Genomic DNA, 25,216 nt, shown 5'->3' on the forward strand with positions numbered 1-25,216 from the left:
AATGCCAGACTGCCATCAGAGCACATCTCTACAACATGTAACAATTAGGAGGTGCGTTTCATTGTTAAGTTGTATGGGGTGTGACTGTAATTAAGAGTATTTTCACAGTCCAAGAAAGAAATCAGTTGCATTAGTTTTACTTCCACACATTGTAATATCACAGGAAATGTCTGCTGATGAACATATCTGATAAAGTTGAGTGACCTTGCTTTTCAATTCAGTGTTCATGGCCAATCACATGATCTGTTAAACACCTATATTAGTTAGCTGCCTCTAAAAGCTTTTCTTTCTATATTCTCTTCATAGAAACCTATCATGGTAAGGTGAACAGGACCTGGGAAAATACATAATCTAACCCCTCGGATTATTGACTAAGAAATTAGGACCCAGAATAGACAAGGAACTCATTTAAGGGCACTAGTAAATTTACGGCAAACAGGGCTACATTGCTAGTAGTTTGGTTTGTTTGATTTTATTTTCTCACTCTTAATACAGAACTTTTCATACTGAGATTTTGTTATATAAGTGGCATTTGAATCACCTGAATTAAATAGCTAAAATTAACTGGTTATTTTGCTACAAGCTTTTGGCACAGGTTTATTTCTCCATTTGTTTCTGTGACAAATGGTGATCATGTTATTCAGGACTATGATATTTAAAATATGTTCTTATATATGAGAATTTACCTTTTATCTGAGTCAAGGATGGTCTTGTTAAAGCCTAAATTAAGTTATTTAATAAAATTAGGTTATTTGGTATCTAGCAAGAGAAATCATCTCAGTAAAAAAGGACAAGTTATTCCAAGACCAAGAAGTGTCTCACAGAATTCTTGTGCAGAGAAGGGGCCAGATCCTCTATGAGCCTGTAGCCAGGATATGCACAACATGCTTCTTACACTTTCTGGAGGATCTCTCATCTCTGTTCTTTGTTGTATTTCTTTCTCATTCTCATCTCCTTTTCCAGTCAAAGTTTCTTGGGATACATTTGGTCACCCCCACCCTGTTTTTACATGATCTGCCTTTCCACTTACTGAGCAGATAGGTCAGAGTTTTGATGTCTCCATTCCTGCTCTTCGGAGAGCTCCATTCTAACTCTTCGACTTTTTATTTAGCCTGAACCAAATCTTTCCTCACTGTATGTCTAAACAGCTGGACCCAGAAGAGATGGTGTCCTCATAGTATAGATCTCTCAGTTGGGGTTGTTTCTGGAGAAAGGGCTTGGCAAAGTGGACACCCACAATAAGAGAATGTTAGATTTCTTCTTCTGCAGTGTTAGATGTTTCTCTAGCATATATGTCAGCACCTTAGCTTTTGGCTGCCAGGATTTGCCTAGGTGATTTCTCACATTTCAGATTTACCATTGTCATTATGGATTTACAATCTACTGGGCCCATGTTTACCTTAGAAAAGCCTATAAATTAGGGAGAGGAATACTGGCTTACTCTGGCTGCCTGGGTTGGATCTCAAGGAAGTTTCTGTATGACAATGTGAATATCACTGTATTTGATACAGTGCCCAACTCATTGGACAGCCTGCACCATTTGCTAAAATTCACGTTTCTGTTGGTTCTATTCTATCCTTGGCTTCAAAATCCAAGCAGGTAATGAGTTATGGTTGTATGGAAGCATATAGTTCAGTGCTTAAAAGCACATGTGGGGCCAGGGATTTAGCTCAGTGGTTTCGCCGCCTGCTGTGCAACCGCAAGGACCCGAGTTCAATCCTCAGTACCGAAAAAAAAAAAAAAAAAAAAAAAAGCACATGTGTAGAATCCATAGAACTGAATATGTTTGGCTTTTCTTTCTTTCTTTTTTTTTTATTTTGGTATCAGGATTCGAACTTAGGACCTTGTGCTTGCCAGGCATGCATAGTGTGGTGCCACTGAGCTAAATCCCCAGCCTGTGTTTGGCTTTTCTACTTCCTAACTTCATGTGTATGGACAGGTTACTTAAGCTCTCTATGCCTTAGGGATTATGATAATTGTGTTACATGAAGCAGTGCTTGTAAGGCATGAAAGATAGAAGTGGCTAAGATGTTTATATGTACTAATACTTACATACTCATTTGAATACAGTTAAAACTTGAGCATTTACAACTTTTTTTACATAATAGAATCAGATGATCAGAACTACAGGGTGGAGGCTGTACATGCATTGGTGCACAAATTGCCAGAGAAAAACAGAGAGATGCTGGACATCTTAATAAAGCATCTGGTCAAGTAATTCTCTTAACTTATTCATTTAACTATATATTTATCTGTTAAGTTAAAACTTGTTCATATCTTTTTAAAGTATATGTTGAAACTATCATTGCTATTATAATCAATTTATTGCGAGAACTTTAAAAATGATCTATTTTTAGAGTATATCTGTATATATTTGTGTGTACCTGTGTTTTCAGTGTGCAAATAAGTATATCCTTTCCTGTTAAACTAAAAACAAAATGCTTCCATATCAACTTAAAAATATGTGGAGCATGTAGTTTTTCCTCAGTTCTTTTTGGTGTGTTCTAAGCAGTGAGTTTGAAGACTAGAATAATATACTGCTAAAGGCAACAAGTTCCCCTAGGTCAAACTAACACTCTGATGTTTTCTAAAAAAATTGTTAGGGAATTTCTTTCTAATTCCAAGTAAAACTGAAAGTAGTTTTCTCCTGAATGAAAACTTCACATTTTATACATGAATGTTTTCTAATGATGTTAAACTTATAATTATGCTTCAGATGTTTTAAATTCCATAATATTTAGTTGACCAAAGATCTTTAACTCAGTCCAAGCATAAACTAAACAAAATTCTTGGTTCCGTGTTTGGAAAGCCTTCTCAGAAGCACATGATTTTGCTTCATATATTTGAGTGCCCTGTGGTTAGGTGCATGTCTTGTAACTAGCATTTCCACCTCCTTAAACCTTTTTCATTTCTTTGTGTTAGGAACCTAGGGTGGAAGAGGGGATAGTGGGAGGATAAATAAGGAGTAAAAGGATACAATTAGATAGTGCTCTATAACATAATGAACTGAGTATATTTTATAGCAATTTATTATTTTTTTTTCAAAGAACATGTTACATCTTTTGGACTTTTACCCCTCATGACAACAGGAATAACTGAAACTGATTGAGAAAATTAGCCAATAGTGACATATGTATTTTACATTTTTATGGTATAAGTTTGATATAAAAGCATATTTCATAATTATTAAATATTTAATTTAAGAAATTTTTTTGTTCTTTATTTACAGAGTATCACTGCACAGCCAACAAAACCTCATGACTGTCTCAAATCTTGGTGTCATATTTGGCCCAACTCTGATGCGAGCACAGGAAGAAACTGTGGCTGCCATGATGAATATTAAATTTCAGAATATAGTGGTTGAAATTCTCATAGAGCATTATGAAAAGGTAGGCTGGATTTTCATGTGCAAACATCACATTTTGTATCTTGCCTTTTAAAAAGGAATTTTACATTTATTGTTAGTGAGCTTTACATTGTTATATCAGATTCCTATAAAATGTCTATCAGTTTTGTAAAAATTACTTCTTCCTGAAGACTGATATATTTTTGTTACAATTTAGTTAAGTGCTTCTCAAAATTCTTCAGATAGCTTGTTTCCTTTCCTTCTATATCATTTACTTTTTATATCATTTATTTTCTTTAGCATTTGTACAGTTATTACTCATTCAGAAAGCACTTTAAAATCACTTTATGGTTAACTCTTTTTTATCCTCTCTGTATTCCTCTGGAATTACACTTGATTTATATAGTAAAACTAATATTTCTAATTAATGAAAAAAATTAAGAGATCAGAGTCTTGAAGTCCTCTCTAACCCCTAAGGAAGTTTTCCTTAAAAGAGTGAGACCTTGGAGTAACTATGGAAATGGGAAATTAATTGAAAGCCACATTATTTTGATTATAAATTCAGCCATTTGGGACCTAACTATACAAAATCCCACTTATGTGTGATTTACTCTTTGTGAGAGAATGACTATACCTCTGGCCTTCCCAGAGTCCCTTCCTTGTGCCCACAGAAGATGTCTTTCATGACAAATGTTGCAAGCTTCCTCACAGTCACCTGGCTGCATCCAGTGGTTGTTCTCATTCCTCTGCCTGCAGCTGGTCACATTTCATGACAGTTCAGAGCCAACATTATTATTGTACCTTCTCCTGGAAACATGGAACCGTGTCACTAGAGAAATGATACAGATATACTTATGTTCTTTCAAGATAAAAGCAGAATGAGAATATTGCAATAAAAAAAGTCAGTGTATCTTGGCATAGACATTTGTGCTTATGTGAAAGGTTTCTTGAAGTTACTGGAAGATCTTCTGGATTTCATCGATGGGGATGAGAGAAAATAAAGAAAAGCTTATGATAAGACATTACCCAGTAAACGGAAAAGAAAGTTATAATGGCTGCAGGACTTCTATTTGTTTGTATCAAGCATCCCTTGCAGTTCTAAAATATTTTAAGAACTCTGAAAACATTTTATGACGCATATGACAATTTCACCCTTTTATTGATCTTGGTCTATTTTTCTTCAATGTAGATTTTTCATACTGCACCAGACCCAAACATTCCCCTCCCTCAACCTCAGTCTCGATCTGGATCCCGAAGGACCCGAGCAATCTGCCTCTCAACAGGCTCCCGGAAACCCAGAGGGCGGTACACTCCATGCCTGGCAGAGCCGGATAGTAAGTGTGCCTGGTCTTAGGGAGATGCTTTCTTCATTCTTCAATTGAGCCTGACCTCATGTCATTAGTAATTAGGTAGAAATAGAAAATGTTCTCACTGATGCTATTTCCCCAGGACCCTTCTCCCAAAATTGATGTATTGTTTCAGTATAGTTGTGAGGTTCCCTGGGCAAGCAAATTCATTATTGCCACAAAGAAATACATGTTTATTCATTACTCTTTCTTCTGAAGCTATGATTAAGTACATTGGGTGCTACTTAGTAGCAGGTTTTATCCTGTTGTCAAAGTGGTAGATGAGAAAACAAGAGATAAGTCAGACTGAAATAGTCTCTTTCTTTCACTTTATGTTTTTAAAGCATCAGCTCTTGATGTCAAAGTGTCTGAAAGAGAGAAAAGAAATAAAAAAGAAAATCAATACCATATAGTATCATTAGCCACTTATCCTTAGCCAAGCCCCAGCCTGGTGTAGCTTGGGCCCATAGCATACATTAAACTGTGGTCATTCTCATTGTATACACTCAATTCTTTTACATTTAATACAAAACATTTAATACAACACAACATTAATACAACAACATTGACTATAAAACCATCTAGTAATTTTTAATTCAGGTATGTCTGAATGCTTTAATATGGTTTCTGTGATTGTTTCCTTTACATTTTTCTTTGAGGAACATTAAAAAGTAAACCTAATAAAAGCAGCCAATTTCTTAGGTACCATACTCTTAGCAGGAAAAGAAAAAACTGTCTTTAAAATTGTGGACAGCTTATAATTTGTGGCTAACATTTGATGGTGCGTTTGAATGAAGAAGGACTTAAGTACATTATAACTCAAAATTAGCTATGATCAGAAAAGTAAAACAAAGCAAAAACAGGTTTTAATATACCCTCTTCCACTGATTTCTTGTAACATCATGAGGGAATCTTTTTTCTCTTTTGATTCTTGTTTCACGAGACAGGTTTTGTCTGAACTCAAATCAGCCCACCAGTGCTTCAAGGAGTAAAATTGTTACATAAGGACAGTTAATTCATAGGCGTGTGTAACACCCTGCTAGAATAGTATTGAAATAGCATTCACCAAGTGGAAATGCATAGTTTAAAGCCCTTCTTGAGCTCTGAGGACAGCTCTCCACAGCAGGTAAAGACCACCCACCACCCCACCACCTTGTAAGTGTGCTCAAGTGGCCAGGGAGCACATAGAGAGCTGAGAAAAGGGGTGTGTGTGATACTGTTACCAACAGATAGCTACTGTTGCTTTTTTCTCTCTCCCTTTTGTTTCTCCTCAGGTGACTCCTATAGCAGCAGCCCAGACAGCACTCCCATGGGTAGTATTGAGTCACTCTCCTCTCACTCCTCTGAACAAAATAGCACTACAAAGTCAGCTTCCTGCCAGCCCAGGGAGAAATCTGGAGGGATTCCTTGGATTGCAACCCCATCATCTTCTAATGGACAGAAAAGCCTTGGTCTCTGGACAACTAGTCCTGAATCAAGTTCTCGAGAAGATGCAACCAAAACAGATGCAGAGTCTGATTGCCAGAGTGTTGCCTCAGTCACCAGCCCAGGGGATGTTTCCCCTCCTATAGATCTGGTCAAGAAAGGGCCCTATGGGCTTTCAGGACTGAAAAGAACCTCTGCTTCCTCCCTCAAATCCATCTCTGCATCTGAAGGTAAACCAGAATGAAGCTTATAGAAGATGTCATTGTCTTAATGTCATTTGCTGAATTTTTCAGCATGATTAGGCAGGGATAAAGTTAATGGGAGAAACTAAGGATGCTTATCTACTTTGTTCCTGAGCTTGAATTTTAAAATTTTTGTGCACCATGACATTTCCTAAATCTTTCCATCTCTGTAAGGTGATGTCTTTGTAATTACTGCAGATTTTTATCTCCCTGAGTGAGGGCTGCTGTGCCCAAAGAACATTCTGTACCTTCCCATTTAGTCTCAGAGAAAAATACTCCTTTTGTTAGGCACATGTACTGTGTTACTGCTATTATTTTATCTAATAGCACCTTATCTATTTTCTTGGGCTTGCTTTTTAGGAAACAAGAGCTATAGTGGATCTATTCAAAGCTTAACTTCTGTAGGTTCCAAGGAGACATCCAAAGCCACACCAAACCCAGAACTTCCTCCAAAAATGTGTAGGAGGTTAAGGCTGGACATTGCCTCAAGCAATGGCTATCAGCGACCTGGTTCAGTGTAAGTAAAAATGAGTTTGTATTTGTTGTGTCTCCCAGGGATGCACAGGAGTTGAGTGTTGAACAGCACCTCGGGAATTTCATACTTAAATGCTTCCTCTGTAGAGTGGGTAAAGTCAACTTCTGTAGGACTCTTTCCTCTTCTAGAAAAGATATGTAAGTTATTGTAGGCTTATGATATGTAAACAATCTCATCAGGCAGTACTTCAAGCACTTTCCCTAGAACAGAACGATGGCCAAGAGAACAGATGTGTAATACAGTAGCTGCAGGCTTGGGAACTAGAGGCTTTCCTGTAGAAGCTACACTTCCATTTCTCAGTTCCCTCCTCTCTGTTATCAATACAGCTGCTCTCCATTTTTGGAACTGGGGATCGAACTCAGGATCTTGCACTTGAGAGGCAGGCGGTGGAACCCCTGAGCTAAATCCCCAGCCCATGAGAGGTGTTTTTTTTTCTTTTCTCTATCCTGTTTCTGCCCTCCCTTAGTGTTCCATGATTTAAATAAGCTCATAGAGTACAAGGAACATGAAAAGCAAAGAAGAAAGAGTACTTCTGATCAAAGAAATGACCGCAGGTTTAAAGACTGATAGGTCATGGGCACATAGACATGATCAGAAAGACATAAAGAGGAACAAATAGGAACCAGGATAAATAAGTCAGGCAAATACGGAAAGGAAACGTTTCTCTCCCTTTCAGGTTGTGTTCCTGACAATTGCCAAACATTTCCTAATGCTATATGAGCTATCATCGGGTGTCTTTACATATATTATCCCTTCAAAGGTCCACAGTATCCTGAAATAGAGAATTTAAATCCCTTTCTGCATAAGTGAGAATTTAAATCCCTTTTCTGATAAGTGATCTTTAAAAAAAGCTAACAAATTAATTCACGTACTCTCACCTATTAATCCACACACTCTCAGTGGCAGAGCTGGAATTCCAACCCAGGGTTCTCTAATTTCAGTCCTGTATGTCATACCCATTTTTAATACAGTAGTGTTCCTGACATTTTTATTATTTATGAAAAGTCAGGTACAACATTTTACTAAGCCTATTTTCATAGGAACAAAGTCTTAAATACATTTATCCATCCTCTTCTATAAAAAAAACCCTTTTAGTTATAGAGTTCAACATCCATTATCTCTCTAGGTCAGAAAACCAGTTACAGTGGTATAGATAGATATATTTATAAACTATCTACTCCCCAGGAGGCATAGTTTTAGCCATTACAGGAAATTAAATTTTAAGCCGGTATGTTAGGGAAGATGTGACAATATAAACTCCATTTGTGGTGGACAGAGAAGAGCTTCTATCTTGTGGTTGTACTGACAGTTAAAGTAGAAATTAAAATGGGGGAGTATGTTCTATATTAGGTATAAAATATAATTTGATATTATCATTATCAAGTGGCTTGTCCCTGTGAGAAGAGTTTGTGAATTAAAGAATAACAGGTTATTTTAAAGTTGAGTTTAAGTTGAATGGCATTCAACTTGATTTTCTCTTCTGGTAAACATTGAAATCCGTCTAATCACTGAAGGTGCCTATCCTTTGTGGTTATCATATTCTATTCAATAGCCTTACCTTTTCCAATGAAACATTTCCTCACCCCACACATGTACTCCATGATTTTAAATAAAAATTGAATCCAGAAGTTAATTTATTGGACATATTTTTAGGGTTTATACTTTTCGTGTTACAGAAAATATGTTCACATTTAAAAACCACGTGAAATCAGGCCGGGGATTTAGCTCAGTTGTTCAGCTGCCTCCTTTGCAAGTGCAAGGTCCTGAGTTCGATCTCCAGTACCAAAAAAACCCCAAAAAACAAACAAACAAAAACCATGTGAAATCATGCTAATATTCGGGGTTTTTAAGCCATTGGAATGAACAGTGGTTCCTCTTGTGTCATGTTGATTTTATTCCTTGATTCTTGCCTTGTGGATCCACAGGAGTCAATAACATGCTGCCTGCTGGGAGCAGAGTGGGTAGAAAATGTTCTTTTTACTGTTCCCTCAATTTTCTGAAGTAAAAAGGATGAGGATAGTTAACAGTTCCCACAAGAGGTAGCTCTAAGGTGATTACAGTCTAATAACCATTGAGCTAGAGGCTAGAGTTAAAAACCTCCTCACATTAAAGCTTGAAACAATTAAAATTTGGCTCCAATTTTGGTGTGACCCTTTAACTAATCTTTTTGTTTTGTTGAAATGATAATCTTGAATTTCACATTGAACAGAATGATTTTCTGATTGACTTCATGAAACATATCTTTTAAAATTATTTTTCAGAGTGGCAGCAAAGGCCCAACTATTTGAAAATGTTGGTTCACTTAAGCCAGTTTCTTCTGGGCGGTAAGTCCTCAAAAGCTTCAGAAGTATTAAAAAAAAATAACAATGGTGACAGTGTCTTGTGTTGAAATAACAATATTTGTGACAGCTGTGCCCTCAGCTTTGCAGATGGTCATATCTGTAACAGCATTTAGCACCTCAGATTGTTACAGTGATCCTGCTTTGCTAAAATCTTTTGCAAAAGGACAATTCTAAACAGATTTTTAAAAAGACAGAAGTTGCCATAACTCTTTGTACATCTTTAATGATGGTCATTGTTTGGGAACAATTATCAAAAGAATATTCTTGACTTCTAAAAGTTACATTAAGTTTCTCTGGAAGAATTTTCATGGACATCCATTGAAAAATGTGGTTATTCTGAAGGACCTCTGAGGTATGATAGAGCTAATTGACCCAGGTTCCTGTTTTTGAGTACAGAACTTCACTCAGGGTTTCAGACTTTACATTCATCCTTAAAAGGATATGAGTTGCTACATCTTACTGCGCTCTTCTTCCTTTCTAATTGATTCTTCTAATCTACAGTGGGCTTTTGTTTTTAGTTTGAATAATGGGATGTCATAAGGGTGATACTTTTTTAATATTTTCTTTTAGAGAAGGCACTCAATAGATGCTTGGGGCCGGGAATTTAGCTCAGTGGTTTTGCCGCCTGCTGCGCAAGCGCAAGGACCCAAGTTCGATCCCTAGTACCAAAAAAATAAAAATAAAATAGATGCTTGTTGAAGGAGCATATAAGTGAAAGAACTGGGAATACAAACCTTGATTTTTCCTTTGGCTGTACTTGTTTCCTATGTCTGGATAATTAAGACTAGGAAATAAAGAAATCATGGATAATTGAGTTTTTGCTGCATATTCCTTCTGAAATTATTCATCCAACAAATTTCTATCAACCTTATAAAAATATTTACACTTTCCTAGTAAGCATTTCTTAAGTAATACTGGACATATGCTAGTTATTAGGGGTAACAGTGACCTTCAAACTCTTTTTTAGCTTAGTTCAAAGCCTGATGAGGTCCTTTAAATTTTGGTTTATTGTTGTCAGTGGTTGTTCTGATTTTGTTTGTTTGTTTGTTTGTTTGTTTAATTCCACAGAGTAGAATCACGATAGTATCACTAGGACAATGGTGATTACCTTGCATTTCTATAATCAATCCTAAAACACCTTCATCCCCGTCCTTACCTCTGTCCACAGCATTTTCATCCTCTTTCTTTTTATCAAGGCATGATGAAAACGAGGCCCTTGTATATCAGAGCAAACTTCATTCTTCTGAGATTGTCATTGCTGTTAGGCCTTACTGTAAGGGGTTTAACTTTGCTGCACTGTCCTGTTATGTGGTAAATTATTCCACTAGATGGAGCCCTTTTATTAGGAAGCTCTAGACCAGTGACTGCGAACCTTTTAGAGCTTTCAGTGATAACAAACACTCATCTGTGGCATGCGTGCCATAGGTTCCCCACCACTGCTAGAATCTACAAGTAAAAACTCAAGAACAGTCCTCTCTTGGTATTTGTGGGAAAGTGGTTCCAAGACCACCTATCACCAAGATAAAAAAATCCACACATCAGCGGGAGATTTAGCTCAGTGGTTCCGCCACCTGCTTTGCAAGAGTAAGGACCCGAGTTCGATCCCTGGTACAAAAAAAAAAAATCCACACTCTGAAGTCACTTCTATAAAATGGCATATAACCTGTTTATATCCTCCTTTGTATTTAATCATCTATAGATTATGTCTAACACCCAATATAAATACTATGTAAATAGTTGTAGCTGTTTTCTTTAGGGAGTAATGATAAGAGAAAAATTTGTACATTTTCAGTACAGATGTATATTTTCCCTGACTATTTCAGTCTGGTTGATTGAGTCTAGATGGGGCATCAACAGATAGAGTGCCAAATGTGCTGTAATCAGAAAGTTCATCAGGCAGATCCTTAGGAAAGTAAGCTATTAAGAAAGTAAATTAGAAACCTGTCATATAATAAATATATTCAGATGTTCAGCAGTCAACTTATTCATTTTAATATGCTTGTACATTGTAAATATTCTAAATCAGCTTATAATAAATGTTAGCATAAAGTTGGTACTCACCCATTCCTTTAGGGTTATTCTGAGCTTGCCAAATGGTTATGAACATGCACAAATAATGTATTTGAAATACATGATAGGTGTTGTGTGTGTGGTTGCTATATTAATGAATATTATTGTTGTCATCGTCATTGTTTTGAAACTGCTTCCGGAAGACATTCAAACCTCTTGATTAATGCATTAATGGTATTTAAATGAAAATCCATGAGAGTCACCGGATACTGTGCTCTTAAATAACAAGTAACACATACTAGTTGAGTACATGTCCTGATTAATGTCTTCTAATACCTACCTTGTGTTCAGTCTAGTGACTCATTGGACCTTGAAGAATGACAGAACCAGCATAAGTAGTATTTGGGAGAGAGCTGTGTGGTGATTTTAGTGGATGGCGTGAGCAACAGAAATGCGACACCTCTGGGAGCCACTGTAGGCTCTGTGTGACATTGACCAGACAGGTGACCTAGTCAGGGAAGCCCCTGAACAGATCATTCAGGTGACTTTTTTAGGAGCTTCTAGAAGAGAAAGAATAGTCAACTATTTTCAGTGAAATTGGTGAAATTTAGAAGGACTTAATTAGAAAAGTAGCAAACATAAAAAGCTCTAAGGGATTTTTTGTGGGCAACTCCTTTGATGTTGTAAGTAAGAGACAAGAATGGTATTTGGGAAATGTTTTTATTTAAGGATCTAGCAAAGAAGAATGATAAGATTGATCAGGAGAAGGCATGGCTAAGAGTAATAGAAGCCGCAAAACAAGTCAAGGCAATCAGGAGAGGATGCTAGTGTTAGTCCCATTATTGGAAATCATCAAGAGAATAAGTTCAGCAGAACTGGAGGGGCCATCCTACAAGTTTGGTTAAAATGAAGATTTTGCCACAGACCCAGAATGTCTGAGACTGAGGCCTGGATAATCTGCATTTTGGCTAACCACCTCAAATGATTCTTACATGTATGCAAACACATGAGAACCAGTGGAATGGAGAAAAGTGCCCTTCTACACCTAGTATTAAGCAAGCAGGCACTGGTTATTTACAGTTGTTCTTTCTTTAACCTATAAAATACCTTCAACAGCCAAATATCTCTAGGATCACCATTACAACCAGTGTAGAGAAAACCCCCCAAAGCTCTCGAACCCCATTTCAATCTGTTATGCTCAATTAGAGGGAAGATCCTTCTTAAGGTCCTATCATGTAGGAAGTCTGTCCAAATATCTTCTAACTAAAGATAAAGCACTTGAGAGTTAAGAGATTCAAGTGTCTGGCATCTTATAAACCATCAAAAGTTTTAGTTGCCATAATCTAAAAGACCAGTATTTTGAATACATTTATAAAGAAAAACAGAAGTTCAACAAAGTCTTGTCCAGTGAGTTTGAATTTTAAGAAGCATGTAAGTCATTGTAGATCACGATAACACATGTAAGACACACATAAGATATAGAAAACGCCATAGTACATGTGAAAACAAAATAAATCATGATTTTTAAAAGTGATTTAATTTTGTTTTCTTATAGAAAATATGGAGAATACTAATAGACTAAAGAAGTCAATAAAAGCTACTTCTAATTTCATCACCTTCATGAAGCTAATTACTATTAAATTTTGGTACAAGGTCAATCTCATCTATGACAATGCTTTTTAAACTTTTTGGTCTCAGAACCACTTCATAAACCTAAATCATTAAGGATCCCCAAAGAGCTTTTATTTATGTGGGTCGTATCTATTTCTATTTACTGTCTTACAAATTTTTTTTCCCCATTCCTGGCCCTCCCTTCAACCCCTCCATCCCTCCCTATTTACAAAGACTTCGTTTCCATTTTTTCATTTTATCATATTAATTCCATTCCCTTCTTTCCTTTCCCCTACCCCTCCCACTTCCTTCCCCTTTGCCCCTTTTCTTCCTATTTCACAGTACCTATTATACATTTTAGTCCTTATTTACACTTTCAGTTTCTCACACTAGAGAAACTATTCGGTATTTATACATGTGTGTCCTATTTATTTCACTTAAGAGTATCGCCTCAATGTGCATCCACTTAGCTATAAATGTCTCTAATTTCTCATTTTTTATGGCTGAGCAGTACTCCATTTTATTAAAAAAACCACATTTTCTTTATCCGGTCTCCATTTGATGGGCATTTGGGCTGTTTCCAAGTTTTAGCTATTACAAATTGTGCTGCTATGAACATGGGTGCACATATATCACTGTGGTAGGATTGTTTTAATTCTTTGGGGAAGATCCCCAGCAGTGGAATAGCAGGGTCAAATGGGACTTCCAGTCCTAGTTCTTTGAGGTATCTCCATACTGATTTCCACAGTGCTTGCAACAGTCTACACTCCCACCAGCAGTGGAGCAGGGTTCCTCTTTCCCCACAGCCCCACCAGCATTTGTTATTGGTTGATTTCATGATAGCAGCCATTCTTTCTGGAGTGAGGTGGAATCTCAGTATTGTTTTCATTTGCATCTCTCGAATGACCGGTGATGTTGAACATTTTTTCATGTATTTATTTGCTCTTTCTACTTCCTTGTCTGAGAAGTATCTGTTCATTTCAGATGCCCATTTTCGGATTGGGTCTTTAAATTTGGGAGGTCCTGATCTTTTTAAGTTCTTTCTAGATTCGAGATAGTAGACCTTTGTCTGAGGAAGATCAGGTGAAGATTTTTTTCCCACATTGTGGGTTGTTTCTTCACACTGCTGGTGGTTTCTCTTGCTGTGCGGAAGCTTTTTAATAAGAAGAGATCTCACTTGTTGATTGTTTGTGCTAGTTTACGGGCAACTGAGGTTTTATTCATAAAATCTTTTCCTCCACCAATGTCTTCAAGAGTTCTACCTAACCTCTGTTCCAGCCGGTTCAGCATTTCTATTTTAATACGTAGATTTTTAATCCATTTCGATTTTAGTTTAGTGCATGGCGAGAGGTATAGGTCTAGTTTTAATCTTTGGCAAGTTCAAGCCCAATTTTTCCAGCACCATTGATTAAAGAGGCTGTCTTTCCTCCAGTGAGGGTGTTTGGCTCCTTTGTCGAAGATGAGATGGCTGAGTGTGTTTGGCGTTGTTTCTGCATCTTCTAGTCTGTTCCCCTGGTCCTCAGGTGTATTTCTTTGCCAGTACCATGCAGTTTTTATCACAGTAGCTTTGTATCATAGTTGCAGGTTGGGGATTGTGATACCCCCTGCCATGTCTCTGTTACCTAGAATTGCTTTTGATATTCTGGGACTCTTCTTGTTCCAAATGAATTTTTGGATTGTTTTCTCAAGGTCCAAGAAGTATGCTGCTGGGATCTCAATTGGAATTGCACTGAATCTATATAGCAGTTTTGGAAATATGGCCATTTTCACTATATTGATCCTTCCTACCTAGGAGCATGGGCTGTCTTTCCATTTTCTGATATCTTCAGTCTCTCTTTTCAGAGTGCTATAGTTTTCAGAGAAGAGGTCTTTGATTACTGTCTTACAAATTTAAGCTGACATTTTAAAAATATTTAAACTGAGGAAAATGTAAAAATCTTTAAAATAACCAACCCAGTATATATTAACATAAATACTGTAATTTTTATGATATTTTCAAGATTAAAAGTTGCATTATTTTACATTTTACAGATGTTTTTAATATCTGATACAATCCAAAATAAATAAATCCTCATGCCTTCCATTGTTCTCAGAACAGTGATGTCTTAGGCTCCCACCTGCCTCTCTTCCTGCCTCAGATTCCCCCGACCATACTTTGAGAACTACTCAGTGATAAACGTACAGAAAAAGATCCATGAAGGTGTTGGTTACTGTGTCGCTCCTACCAAAGTACTCAACACAGAATAGATGCTCCATAAAGTTATAAATTACCCATTTTTAACCTAAAAATAATGTTTTACTCACTTTTTTGCTTCATTTTCATCAGAAGAATCATTTACTTATGTTAGATGATAGCACCTTTACCTCTGCACTCTCACATGGAAGTTTTTTAGCATTGAGACATCCAACACTTGCCCAGATATCTAAGCCTGATGAAGCTAGTATTTGTTGGGAAAAAAAACTTACAGAAAGGACATGTAACTAACTTTAAGCATGTGCAGTGTACAGTGTACCAAGAACAAATGTGTTCAATTTTTGCCTTTCATGCTAACATTGTTTCATGGCAGGTGTTCATTCTTTCACAGTATTATTTGCAGTTGCCATGTAATACCTAATTGAATGGTATACTCTAATTTATTAAGTACTTTGCTGATGAACACTTAGATTGTTATGAGTTTTTAAAATTTTGTATGTAGTACTGCTTAGGCATCTTTCTATCAGTATGCACTACTATTCCCTTCAGAAGTGAAACTCTCAATAATACACAGAAAGAGAGAGAGATTGTTAAACATCTCTAGGAAACATTGTTTTGATTTTGGTGAGTTTTTTATTTCTCTTATATTTAAGATGAGATTGGGAAATTGTGCACAATTACCTTATAATACATTTGTAAATTTACTCATCAACATTATAAGGCATTGAGAATTAGGAAGGAGGCTGTGAGCAGATCATTTTCCCACTGATAAGGCAAGAAATGGCTTTTAGGACTGTGAATGTCATGAACTTATTCTTCCTTGTAGTAAAAAGCAGGTTTTTCAAAATCCTTTTCAAAGGGCTATTAGAATCTTCTGAAGAGAGAGATACAATAGGTGACAGTGTTATTTTCACATCCTCTTCAATACACAAGACAGTAAAAGAGGAAGCATTAGCACCTGGAGAGGAAACTTCACTGTCACAGTCTACATTAAATAATCAAAGCTCACTTTTGAGTTAACAGTCTGTAGATACAGAGCTCAGCAGAAGGAAAGTCTGTCTAGTCACTGCACAAATAATTGAAAAGTCATGACAGTATTTTATGCTTTGTGTTTTTGACACATTTAATGTTTTTTAATGGTACACTTGTTCTGTTTTCTTCTTCCCAACCTCACCCAGGCCATAAAATACTAAAAGGAGAGCATTCATGCCTGAAATATTAATCAGAATTTGATTGAATTTCAAAGTATACTTTAAAAAATTGCATCATTGCAAAGAATATTAAAGCACAATGATTTCTATAGTTTTGGAAATTGTTTCCCTGTAGATTTGATAAGTTGCTTCTTCATAACTCAAAGAAATATGACATAGTTGCTATAAGAAAACTTGATTTTTTTGAAAAATAATTATGTATTATTAAAGTAGTGGCACTCAGAATCTCAATTATATCCTTATCATATCAAGTGGTTATACTTGGCTAGTTCATATGAGAAACTAATATTCAAGGTTACCATAGTCTGATTCTTAAAGGTTTTCAGAATTTGGTAGCATCCTTTTCCTCTATCCCCACCCCTCACCTATCTGTATACTCAACACCCATGCATATGTGTTCATATGACACACACACTGCAGATTTGTTTTTCTTTCTTTAATGTAAAGAGCTGTTCTTCCCAGGGGACCTCCACTTCTTCACTTCTGCCTTAGAGCATGCTTCACTGTGAGGCTGTACAGTCTGGGCTGCTGGTTGTTCCTAAACCTGTTCCCTTAGTAAGCTCTCTGAGAGTGTAAGACTCCCCTCTTAGGACATAGACAGAACTCTCTTCTGTAAGCTTCAGATGTTTGGAAACCCCAATTTAATTGACCAACCCTCATTCTAAAATTGTCAAGACCTAAGATCTAATTCTAATAGGGAAATGAATTCATGAGGGAATACTGTATCTTTGGAGGAGATGACAAGCATTGCTGATGCTTCTTTGCAGGTGCAGTACTGGGATATTAGGGAGTACAAACAAAGCATGTTGAGTCTGTAAGTGGGCCTGTCATACAGAAAAAGAGTCCAGAGCATCTTTCCTTTTTTCACTTAATCATTTACCAAATATTTACTGTGTTACTCCAAATATTTAGTTACTACTAAGCATCAGGCCTCTTCCTCGGAGGTTGTTCGGGCTTGTGTTTAGATGTCCCCCAACCAAAGCCTCATGTAGATGAGATGGGGCTTTTTCAGAGGTTGCTGAATCTGGAATGTGTGATGCTGGAATTAAGGGCATGTGATTACTAAAGCACTGCACATAAGTGATTGGTGTGGCACCACCCTAATCCTGGTTGTCTAGGTGGGACAAGAGCAGCAGAAAGACACTGTTAAGGTCCTTTGCTGCTTTTGCTGTCTTTTGCTGCCATGAAATGTTGCACCTCTGCCACCCTGCCTTGTAGCCAGCTGATTATTGACTGAAACCTCTATGAACTGTAAGCCAAATAAACCCCTTTCCCCTCTAACTTTGGGTGTTGGTGGGTATTTCTCAGTAATGAGAGAAAAGTAACTAAGACAGAGGCTACATTCTAGTAAAAAATAACAACAAAAAAAACAACAAAAACATCATTAATAACAACAAATTACCAAATGTTAACATCACATAGATTTGAACCAGGAGAAGATAATAGTACTCTGGGCAGGTATTTTAGAGTCCATGGCCAGGGAAGGCTTGACCCTCTAGCAAAACTCATGAAATTTCTGATGAATTTAAGTGCTTATCTAAGTAAAGATTAAGAGGAAAACATCTTACAGAGATGACAGGGCTGCCCTGAGTGTGTTTGGCCTTAGAGAGGAAGAGGAAAAGGGCCAGTGTGACTGGAGAATAGTAAGGGATCAGAGGCAGGTATAAAAACAAGCAGGAGAGACAGACACCTGGTGGTATATGATTTGTAACTAGATGAGGAAACCATTGAAGGGTTGGTACCAGGAAGTAAAATCACCTGATGGACTGTTTTCAAAACTGCTCTGTGGTTACTCTGTAGATAATGGATTGTAAATGAACAGAAGAGGAAGTCTAGAAATTTTAGGACGTTAGGAGAGCCTCTAAATGACTTGGCTTGGAGTCTGGTTGTGGAAGAAATAAATGGGTAGAGTAGGAAAGCTGCAAGTCTTACCAGGGTAACTGAATGTTGCAGAGTGAAAGGAATTTGCCTGTGACTTGATTAGCAACCTCTGATGACAGCTTTTTACTATTACCTCAAATATTTTAAAATCAGGTCTCACAGAAAACTCTAAAAATCCTGGCATTTTCTTAAAAACCAGACAATCTGGCTGCATTGTGCATGAATTCACAAATGGCAACAACTGTTGGGAACCAAATGCTGCCTTTCTTTTTTAGCAGGTGGGCATCTCTCTGGCTTACAGAGCCTCCATGTGTCCCTGTTTGTCTCCCTGATATGAGGCTGGCTGCCATTTATCTCATCCTACTGTTTTTCTTACTTGATGACTAACCAACATATGTACCCTATCTTGTAGACCTTTTAATTTTTAGATCTCATATCAGGTAGTATAAAAATTAAAATGGGAAAAACAAACAAGCTTTGGGGTAATTATGAACCTTGGTTCCTATATTGCTTTTAAAACAACCTGTTTAGCAGCTTTCTAACAATTAAATAATAGCAATCTTTAATACCAGTCTATGCTGTTGGTTATAAACTAGGTGCTTCCCTTAGAAACATTGCTTGGATACAAACATAAGTGCTTTTTGTGTACCAGTAATGTTCAGCTTCCTAGTCTGGTTCAATGTGTGAAAAATACACTGATGTCAACTTATAAGTGCACTTTATGTATATTGTATTCCAGTTATTAACAATCAATAGCATTCTTTAAGAAAAGCTTTGAGTATAGATATACTTAAGTTGAGTGTTCTGATTTTTACAAATTGTCTTTATCGTTTAGACAAGCCAAAGCCATGTATTCCTGTAAAGCAGAGCACAGCCATGAGCTGTCCTTCCCCCAGGGGGCAGTATTTTCTAATGGTAAGTACATCCATGTACTTCACATAAGTGTATTACAGGGAGGAATGAAGGAATGGTATGATAGTAAGAGTTCTAAAATAGAAACCATGAGCCTCAGATTCTAATCCAGACCCCGTGTCACATAACCTATATAAGTGAACACATCAGATCTCCTTAGATCCTAGGTTCTTCCCTTGTAGGAGCACGTATGTGTGCACTGGTTTCTGTGCTTATTTCTATTTGAAGGGGAAACACACACAAACTTACAACATAAACACGCATACACACACAAATCGATTATGTGAATGCAGAGAATATTTTATCTTTAAAGGGAAAGAGGCTGTTATATTGTTTTGGTTTTGATAGTGTGAATGTATGCATAGAATTTGAGATGAATTTTTACCCATTTATTTAGGTTATATAGTTATTTGAAGCAAATGTTGATTGACTTTTATTTCTTTATTTCCCAGTGTACCCATCAGTGGAACCAGGATGGTTAAAGGCAACTTATGAAGGCAAAACAGGACTAGTTCCAGAAAATTATGTTGTCTTCCTCTAATACTGTTTAGCGGATGGCAGTATCTTCATGGTATCCATGGTAACAAATGATAAGTGCAATGATTTTATCTGACACAGATATGTCAATCAGCCCACTAAATGAAAACAATCAATTTCTACCAAGTTCTTCACCAGCAGACTACATAGTTCCCTAGTAATGGAAAAAGGAAAAACATGTTTAAATTGTATTCATTCTTTTTTTACTGTTTTTTTAATTTTTTTCTTTTGGTATTAAGTACTGTGATTCTCTATAATATCTCTTCCATAGAAACAGCAAAATCTTAAATACTGTGCTAAATACTATAATTCAAAGGTTTGAAAACCAGAAATCTGCTATATGGATTTTGAGATCTATCTTACTGCCTTGCATTCTCTGAGGAACTTTGAAATCATTACTTACAACTACAATGTAAATTGTTCATTTATTGTTTTTTCTTTAAAATATTCTGCTTTTATATGATTGTTTTGTTGGTTCTAAACATTTCAAGGAAATAAGTCTTTAACATAATTTTATTTTTTTTTGTTTTCCAAGTAGATGATACTATTCGGAAGCAATAATTGTATATGATGTCTGTAAAGAAAGTCAAATTAAGTCATACACTGATTCCATTGTAAACACTCTCCCCAGACTTCCAGACAACTTCCATAGGTTTAGAGCAGGGATCAGCAAACTATTCCTATCAAGGACTAATGGTAAATATTTTGTGGCAGGCTAGATTTCACCTGTGGGTTCAAGGTTTACTGACCTTGACTTTAGAGGATTTATAAACTATTTTCTTAACTTTGGAATAAAAAATGTAAGCACTTACAAATCATATGCTATTATCTTCTAGTAGAATGATAGTGGCATCACAAGAGTATAATTACTCTAATGAGATTATAAAAGTGCAGTATAAAGGCATACAACTTAAATTCTACTCAAAACACTGTGATGTGTCAAAATATTTTAATAGTATCCAATTTTGGCTACTGAGATATTCTTCTAAAAATGATAAAAGCTATGCCTTCTAAAGTCTGTGCTTATTTAAAACAGAAAATGAACCCAAAAGTACAGGAATCTTAAACCACATTGAACCACAAAGTTTGAAATTGTGTCATCATCTTTAACTGGAGTAGAATCTGATTTCCTTTAAGCCATTTGGTTTATGACATTTATTCAGAATTTCACTGAATTTATAGTTCATAGAAATAGATATTTACTACCCATTTATATATCTATATATATCATCAACTGGTTAAGCATTTTTCTATTATTTCTATTTCAATAATTCTAATATATTATTTCTATAATATCTATATTTGGTAAAGAGTCTTTCTTCTCAAGATTCCAAAAAGCTGGTTGACTGCCAGTTGACTATCACAGCCCTTCCCTACTTGGCCTTGATGTCTTAATGGTTACTTCAGAGTCTTTGCCCACTTTATAGACACTCAGGTATTTACTGTGCAAAACTTTTTACATATTAAAAATCTACGATCTCTACTTCTACTTTAAATTAATATTTCTAGCAATAGTATGTTCAATATACACACAAAACTATGCCTCAGAACATTTATGCTTTTAAATATAAAATTAATGGATTAGACTTACCAAGTAAAGAGAGTAATAGTAGACAGTCACAACAAGAAATGAATGTCAGTGAATTGAAATAAATTTTAAAAAAATATTCTGGCTCTGAAAATATCCTGAATGAGTGGTAAAATCTGGTAAGTTTCTTTTACTTTCTTTTCTTGCTGTTGGTCTCCATACATTCCAGTGAGGTACTGTTGGAGCTTCTTGGTCAGGGTGCTTGGCAGGCCTCAGTAGTAATAAGAACATTGCTAGCACTCTGATTTCCCTCTGCTGGAACAGAAAGTAGTCCTTCCAAATCACCAGCCCCTCATCTACATGCCACCCTCAGTTTAAGCACCCTGGTTGTCACCCAGAATTCTGATAGATTATAATCACTTAAAGCAAATTTGGTTTTCTTACAAAGGGCAACTTGATTTCAAAAAGAGATTTATAATCTTACTTCACTTGCTGCATAAAGAAATCTCAACTTTCATTTGATTTTAACACAGACAAGAGTGTCTCTGATTCTCAACTGTCTGTGAGCTAATTCCACTGATGGTCAGTGAGGAAGTAACTCTTTCACTGTGTAGAACATGGATATGAAGTCCACCTCTCCTTTCTAATGGTGAGGCATATTTTGTGGCATTACTTCTTGTTGTCTCTCCCTAGATACAAGCTACAAACATGCTGGTTCATGTTGTAATTTTGTTTGAAGTTTTTGTTTTATTTGTGGGTCTGAGGATTGAACCCAGGGCCTCTTGCATGTTTGGCAAGTGCTGTACCACTGATCTGTATCCCTAACCTTCATGTTGTACTTTTGTTAGAAGTTTTAACCTTATAGATTTGTGAAGATGGTTTATCTTTATATTGATTACATGTGTAAGCAAGTCATGGCCTAATACTGGAGACAGGCTAAAGCTATTTTTCCCTTCAAGTACATTTCCTACTCCAAGACATTTATGAGCACCAAGATAATCAACACATGTTCTCCAAAACAGGTAGAATATTAATTACACAAAGGAGGGAATGCCAGTCAGTCATTAGAAGACAATCACATTCAGAAATTTAATAGCATTGCAGTAACGGGAACTTTCCCTTTTCAGAGACCATGTAAAGATATGTTAGAATTGCCACATTGACACATTTGAAATGTACGTGAGCACCTAAATCACTGCTTACAGTATAATCAATATGAGGATGAGATTAAGGATCTTAAGTTAATTATCTGTGTGTTATGTGAAAATATCCCTGAGTACAAAACATTTATGTTTTTCACGGGTGACTTTTCTATTATGTCATTACTTCACCAAGGTTAGTTATAGAAACTAGTCATTCAACTGAAGGATTTTTCTGTTTTGTAATGTGTGAATATCTGAAAAGTAAAATAATCTTTATTTCCTATACTGTCCATGAAGTGTGAAGAGGTGTCGTTTTTCCTTGTCTGATGTGAATGGTTTTGCTCCTTGCATTGGTTCTCTGTGCTTTGTAATGTATATGAATATAACAGATTTTCAACAATGGCTCCTTTGCTGGCTTTGTGAGGTATGGTGGAGAAAACAGAAAACATACTTTACATTTTCCATATTACCAAAATGTCCAGGTTCCAAAATAGGAAAAATAAAGATACCTGGGTCTTATTCTGTAATTAGCTTTACATATGCCTTCTAAAAATCCATTGTATTGTGAAAACAGTCTCATAATTGCTGCAATCCTGTGAAGATGACACCTTACTAACCTCACCCCCAGCCTCGTTTTTCAGATCTGTGTCTATGTCAAAATGGCTGTCATTCACATTAACATTAGTTTGGAATGTTCCTCAAAGCTTATGCCAGACATCTTCCACTAGTAACACATCCTTTTCCTGAAATATTTAAGACTAGAAGTTTTGAATTTGGGAATTTTTTTCATATTTTGGAATAACAGCATATACATAAGACATCCCATTATTGTATATGCCATTTCTCCATGTATATGCCATAATTCCAAAATTTGCAAATATTATGGGGACTATTATGAAATATGAAATTCATTTGTTTCATATACACCTTATACACAAAGCCTGAAGACATGGTATGAAACTTTCCAATTGTGGCGTCATATACATGTCAAAAAGTTTTCAATTTTGGATTTTTGGGATTGAGGGTGCTCAGGCTATATTGAGGGTGTATCAGTTAGTGTTTAAAACGCAAGTCTGACTTAACACTTTTTCACAGAAGTCAAAGGCAGACCGACTTAGGAGCAGACTTTCTTCTTTGGTTCTACAGTACATGTGAAACTTGCTCTTCTTACCATGACCTCACATTACTGAAGAGCACTCTGCAGTCCTATCTCCTGGTAAAGATAGAAAGCAGAAGTCTGACTCTTGTCCAGAAGTTATTTTCCTTTTGAGCAAAGGATAGTCCCTTATGGTAGAAATTTCTATGTAATTTTGTATCCTTTGCTTTTGTTACCTTCTAAAATCAAAACAAATTTTAAATGGTTCTGCCTTTCTGGACAGTCTATGTCCAAACTATCTCTTATTGATTCAGACTTAATAACAAGTATTAATCAGCTAGTCTCAATTTCCTGAACACACTGACTGTATCCATTCATTGTTACCGTTGCCTTCTTGTTTCAGGTGCTGGTTCTATGGGTAATAATTTTGAAGAAACTGAGGCTTATGCATGATGTGGACTTTTTATATGATCTAATCTATGAATAAGATTTTAGGTAATTTTAGGGCAGTCACATCCATTATTTTAAATAATCTCAGATTAGCAGTTTTTTTTGTTTTTTGTGTTTTGGTACCAGGGATTGAATCAGATTCACAGTTTTAACAGCACTCACAAGACGTCATTGGCAGAAAACTTATCTAGACCTAGAATACTGTATGACCTAGAATACTGTCTGGAGAAATGTTTTTATGGGTTAGGGAGCCTATAAGGTCATCCCTTCACCTCTTGACATGCATTAGAGAGAGGCCAAGGTCAAGGGTGAATATTTCTTGTTGCCATATGGAGTTCATGTGCTTACTGAGGAGCCAAAATAGAGGCCATTTTCAGCTATACCAACATAGAAATTTTCCACTATTCAATATGCTCTTGTGAGGCTGAAGGTGCCAAGACCACCTCAATTAGATGATCACTCTCTCCAGTTGTTTTTATCATCAGCCATCTCTCATCATTGTTTCCAGGGTCTGTATCCTTCAAGGGTTGAGAGGAACCCTACTGTGCCTTAAAGCTTTTCCATCTTTAAGATAAAAAGTGTGCATACTTCTCTATGTGGAAGCATATTAGAGGTTTTATACCCACCAATGTATCCTCAACCACCTTTTCTGCAAAGAATGACACCTGCTAGAACTGATCTAAGAATACTGCCTGTACATGATTTATACTTAAAATCCAAGGTGTCTCCACATTATTAAAGGCTGGAACTTCAAGAGTCTTTTGTGAACTTTGAGCCAAAATCTTTACAAATAGCTTGGCAGGGAAGATGCCTTAGTTTTTTGTTTGTTTGTTTGTTTGTTTGGTACAGGGGATTGAACTCGGGACCTTGTGCTTGCAAGGCAGGCGGTGGAACCACTGAGCTAAATCCTCACCCTCCATGGATGCCTTAGTTTTTAATTCAGAGTCCTATTTACACTCTGTTAAAATATGAGGTATTATAGTTTATATAAAAGTTGAATATTTACATATTATATTTCAGTAGTACGAGCTTCTTAGCAACTATTAACATGGCAAATTAATAAATATGATAAAAATTGTCAGTAAATTATATTGAATTTTTTGTTTATATTGTAGTGTTTTGTATTTATCTGCACTTTATGTGCATGTGTGTATACACACATGCATATGCCAACATGTAAATAACTTCATATTTTTCCTAATCTAAATTTAAAATATCTTTAATGTGTATTTACATTGTTATAAGTTACTTTAAAAATAAACTATATAAACATGGTTTAATTTGGTCTTTGTACTTGAAGACCCAATGTCTTGGAAGGGTGCTGTCTTGGCTTCATTTTTAGAAAAATCAAGGTTTGTGGTAATGTGAATGATCATTTGGGGTTTGGCTAAGAAGAAAATCATAGCAT

The 25,216-nt window shown here is 36.2% G+C and overlaps 1 protein-coding gene across 2 annotated transcripts in view; it reads left to right on the forward strand.

Annotated features, from left to right (window-relative positions):
* Window positions 1-22,664, forward strand: part of Arhgap42 (Rho GTPase activating protein 42) — a 282,439-nt gene extending 259,775 nt beyond the window's left edge. For both annotated transcript variants that reach the window (XM_004870807.3, XM_087212316.1), the window contains 8 exons: window positions 2,109-2,214; window positions 3,230-3,389; window positions 4,536-4,680; window positions 5,967-6,347; window positions 6,720-6,876; window positions 9,156-9,218; window positions 18,979-19,058; window positions 19,508-22,664. In XM_004870807.3, the coding sequence (XP_004870864.1) occupies window positions 2,109-2,214; window positions 3,230-3,389; window positions 4,536-4,680; window positions 5,967-6,347; window positions 6,720-6,876; window positions 9,156-9,218; window positions 18,979-19,058; window positions 19,508-19,596 (1,181 nt within the window). In that variant the 3' untranslated portion in view covers window positions 19,597-22,664. The remainder of the gene's footprint in view (window positions 1-2,108; window positions 2,215-3,229; window positions 3,390-4,535; window positions 4,681-5,966; window positions 6,348-6,719; window positions 6,877-9,155; window positions 9,219-18,978; window positions 19,059-19,507) is intronic.
* Window positions 22,665-25,216: the final 2,552 nt, after the last annotated feature.

The sequence above is a fragment of the Heterocephalus glaber genome, unplaced genomic scaffold (assembly GCF_053883595.1).
Source record: "Heterocephalus glaber isolate CG9 unplaced genomic scaffold, H.glaber_assembly_v1.0 deba00001429, whole genome shotgun sequence".
Taxonomy (NCBI): Eukaryota; Metazoa; Chordata; class Mammalia; order Rodentia; family Bathyergidae; genus Heterocephalus; species Heterocephalus glaber.